This window comes from Cebus imitator, unplaced genomic scaffold (genome assembly GCF_001604975.1).
Source record: "Cebus imitator isolate Cc_AM_T3 unplaced genomic scaffold, Cebus_imitator-1.0 Scaffold318, whole genome shotgun sequence".
NCBI lineage: Eukaryota > Metazoa > Chordata > Mammalia > Primates > Cebidae > Cebus > Cebus imitator.
In genome coordinates, this window is record NW_016107633.1 from 108,689 (window position 1) to 111,928 (window position 3,240).

Consider the following 3,240-nt stretch of genomic DNA (forward strand, 5'->3'; position numbering starts at 1 on the left):
AAAAAAAACGAAAACAAAACAAGCACAAAACCAAAACCCAACGTTAATTGAAAGAAAGACGCTGTCATCTTTCCCTCTTGTGGTCTCCTATGCACCAGGGGGTTGCATTATGTCCACAGTGATGCTGACGGTGATAGCCAGCATTGGTTGGGCACTTTCCCTGAGCTGAGGGCCACGCATGGATCAATCCACATGTCAACAGCCCCCACACAATGACATAATCTACAGATGAGGAAAGAAGGCACAGAGAGGGACAGTCACTTGCTAAGGTCATAGAGCTGGGGAGAGGCAGAGCTGGGGTGTAGATCCACGCTGCGCTGACGGCTGAGTCTGCCCTCAAGGCAGTTCTGGACCCTCGTCCCCCACCCTGAGCTCAGGACTGCCCCCTCCCCACCACACACCCACTCCGCTCCCAGCACCAGGGCGAGTCTCACCAGAATAATGATGTTGCCCACGACGAGCAGGCCCACCACAACTGGAGAACCCTTCTCGGCCTCTGCTGCCGCTGCAGACGCCATCATTCTGCCCGGGACATAGGAGCAGGATGAGACCAGGAGTATAAAGGACTAGCCAGACCCCCAGCTCCGAGCCTCCCCAGCTGTGAGGGCTTGCTCCGGCTCTCTGCAGGGCCCAGGCTGGTACCGCTGTGCCCACAGTTCTGGCATTTTGCAGAAGAGGACACCTGGGCTCCGGTGGGGCAGTCACTGGCCCGAACCGGGCACTGCCGCTCCTGAGCCTCAGACCCCCCCATACTGCACCCAGATTCCCAGAGCCCCCTCCTCACCTTCTGTCCCTGGAGCCTCTCTGGCCAGCCCCACCCACTGTGGCTCCATATATATGCCCAGGCCCCTCCTTGGGCCGGTCTCCCAGGAAGGAAGGAGGGTGTGTGTGTGGTGTGGGGGGTGGACAAGAGGCCGAGCCGGCAGACCAGAATGGGTGAACAGCTTTGATGGGCTCCCTGCCACCCCCATGATTTATAGACCTGAAATTCCAGATTGTGCAGGACCCATGGCCTCTGGGTCCCAGGCTCCTGTAGTGGTGGAGGGGTTGGGGGTGGAGGGGTGTGAGCACCACCTGCTACCTCTCTTGCCAGGACATGGGTCATCCTGGGAGCAGGAGCAAGATCCAAATCAGGGTGGGGTGTGGTGGCTCAGGCCTGTAATCCCAGCACTTTGGTAAACTGAGGTGGGTGGATCGCTTGAACTCAGTAGTTTGAGACCAGACTGAGTAACATGGTGAAACCCTGGTTCTACAAAAAATACAAAAAAAATTATCCTGTCGTGGTGGCTCATGCCTGTGGTCCTAGCTACTCGGGAGGCTGAGGTGGGAGGATCGCTTGAACCTGGACAACAGAGGTTGCAGTGAGCCGAGGTCATGCCATTGCACTCCAGCTTGAGTGACAGAGCCAGGCCCTTTCTCAAAGAAAAAAAAAATTCACTTTGGACCCATAGATGGGTCTTGAATCCCAAAAGTGCCTCTTCTGCTGTGTGGCCTTGGACAGGTGGCTGCTCCTCTGAGAGGCTGGGAGGCCATGGGGAGGTCCAGGCAGGGACCCCTGCCGGCCCCAGGGCTGGACCGAGGCAGAGCAGTGGGGAGATGAGGGGACAGGTGGAAGGGGTGCTTAGGAGGCTGATTACATAGGCGGTGGGCTAAGGCGGAAGGATGGCACCCAGGATAGGTGTGTGAGGGGAGTCTGCGATGAGTACAAGCGGGAAAAGAACGTGCTAGAAGATGAGAGAGGGCACACTGGGCTTGGTTGCAGAAAAGTCCCCGTTGCCCCCAACACACACAGAGCAAGCAGAGACATTTATTTCTTCAGCCTGCAGAAAGAAAGAGACCTAGGCTCAAATCCCGGTTCCGCCTTTGCATTTGCCCATCTGCGAAATGGGTATCATGAGACCGCTTCCGGGGAGGATGGGGACGCAGCCAGCGCTTGTCCCCTGGGGCTGGTACTGCGGGCGGCCGCGCCCCGAGGCCTGCTCCGGAGACGCGGCGGTCTCTCCGATGCCGCCCCCTCGCGGCGCACGACTGGCTCTGCAGGCGAAAATGGTGGGGCCGCCCAACACCGTCGCCGGAATTTCTCATCCCCAAAGCTAGGCGGTTTATTGCCTCTGCTGTTGGAGCCATGGCTCCCCCTTGCGGTGTCTGCGAATTCGGCAAACAAATGACACTGAAAATCCCAGAATCAAGACACTGGCTTGGAAATAAGATACATGAGATGTTTTCCAATTCAAATAGTTAATTTGGTTTTACTTAACCCACTTTAGATTTTAAAATAGTTTTCCTGAAAATGGATAGGGGGATGGGTCTATGTTGCCCAGGCTGGTCTCAAACTCCTGGCCTCAAGTGATCCTCCCGCCTCAGCCTCCCAAAGTGCTGGGATTACAGGCGTGAGCCACTGTGCTTGAACAGTTTTTTTAATCTATATGTATATTAAAGAAAATATAAATAATGTACATGAGCAAAGTACACAAGTACACTTTAAAAGTCTGGGCTTAAATAATTTGCAAAATAATAAGGCCATGCTAATAAGTGTACTTTTTTTTTTTGGAGACAGAGTCTCACTCTGTTGCCCAGGCTGGAGTGCAATGGCTCTATCTCTGCTCACTGCAACCTCCACCTCCGAGGTGCAAGCGATTCTGCTGCCTCAGCCTCCTGAGTAGCTGGAATTACAGGCGCACGCCACCACGCTCAGCTAATTTTTGAATTTTTTCAGCAGAGATGGGGTTTCACCATGTTGGCCAGGCTGGTCTCAAACTCCTGACCGCAAGTGATCCGCCCACCTCAGCCTCCCAAAGTGCTGGGATTACAGGCATGAGCCACAGCGCCTGGCCAATATTTTCATTTTCAGATAGTTGGTAACTGTTAAAATTTGCAAGTTATGTAAAATGTCCAATCAAAGCAAAACAATAAATGGGGCATTAACATGCCGCCAGTCATAAAAGGTATCTATTTCGCTCTGAAACAGAAAGCTGGTGTACTTTGATGTCAAACTTGAATTTTCATGATTATTTCTTACTGTTACAGAAGTCAGTCTTCAAAACAATAAATGTTGAGGTGCTAATTACTTCTTTAAAAAAATTACAATGGCCGGGCGCGGTGGCTCACGCCTGTAATCCCAGTAATTTGGGAGGTCGAGGCGGGTGGATCACGAGGTCAAGAGATCGAGACCATCCTGGTCAACATGGTGAAACCCCGTCTCTACTAAAAATACAAAAAATCAGCTGGGCATGGTGGCAC

General features: G+C 53.1%; 2 protein-coding genes across 2 annotated transcripts in view; both read right to left on the bottom strand.

Annotated features, from left to right (window-relative positions):
• The window catches only part of UPK1A (uroplakin 1A), an 8,630-nt gene extending 7,840 nt beyond the window's left edge, over positions 1-790 (bottom strand). The window contains exons 1-2 of the mRNA XM_037729822.1: positions 785-790; positions 435-522 (exon numbers count right to left, since the gene is read on the bottom strand). Of these exons, the coding sequence (XP_037585750.1) occupies positions 435-521 (87 nt within the window). The 5' untranslated portion in view covers position 522; positions 785-790. The remainder of the gene's footprint in view (positions 1-434; positions 523-784) is intronic.
• Positions 791-1,876: 1,086 nt separating this feature from the next.
• LOC108286354 overlaps positions 1,877-3,240 on the bottom strand; it is a 14,730-nt gene continuing 13,366 nt past the window's right edge. Inside the window, exon 3 of the mRNA XM_017504109.2 lies at positions 1,877-2,145. Coding sequence (XP_017359598.1) covers positions 1,892-2,145 — 254 coding nt within the window. The 3' untranslated portion in view covers positions 1,877-1,891. The remainder of the gene's footprint in view (positions 2,146-3,240) is intronic.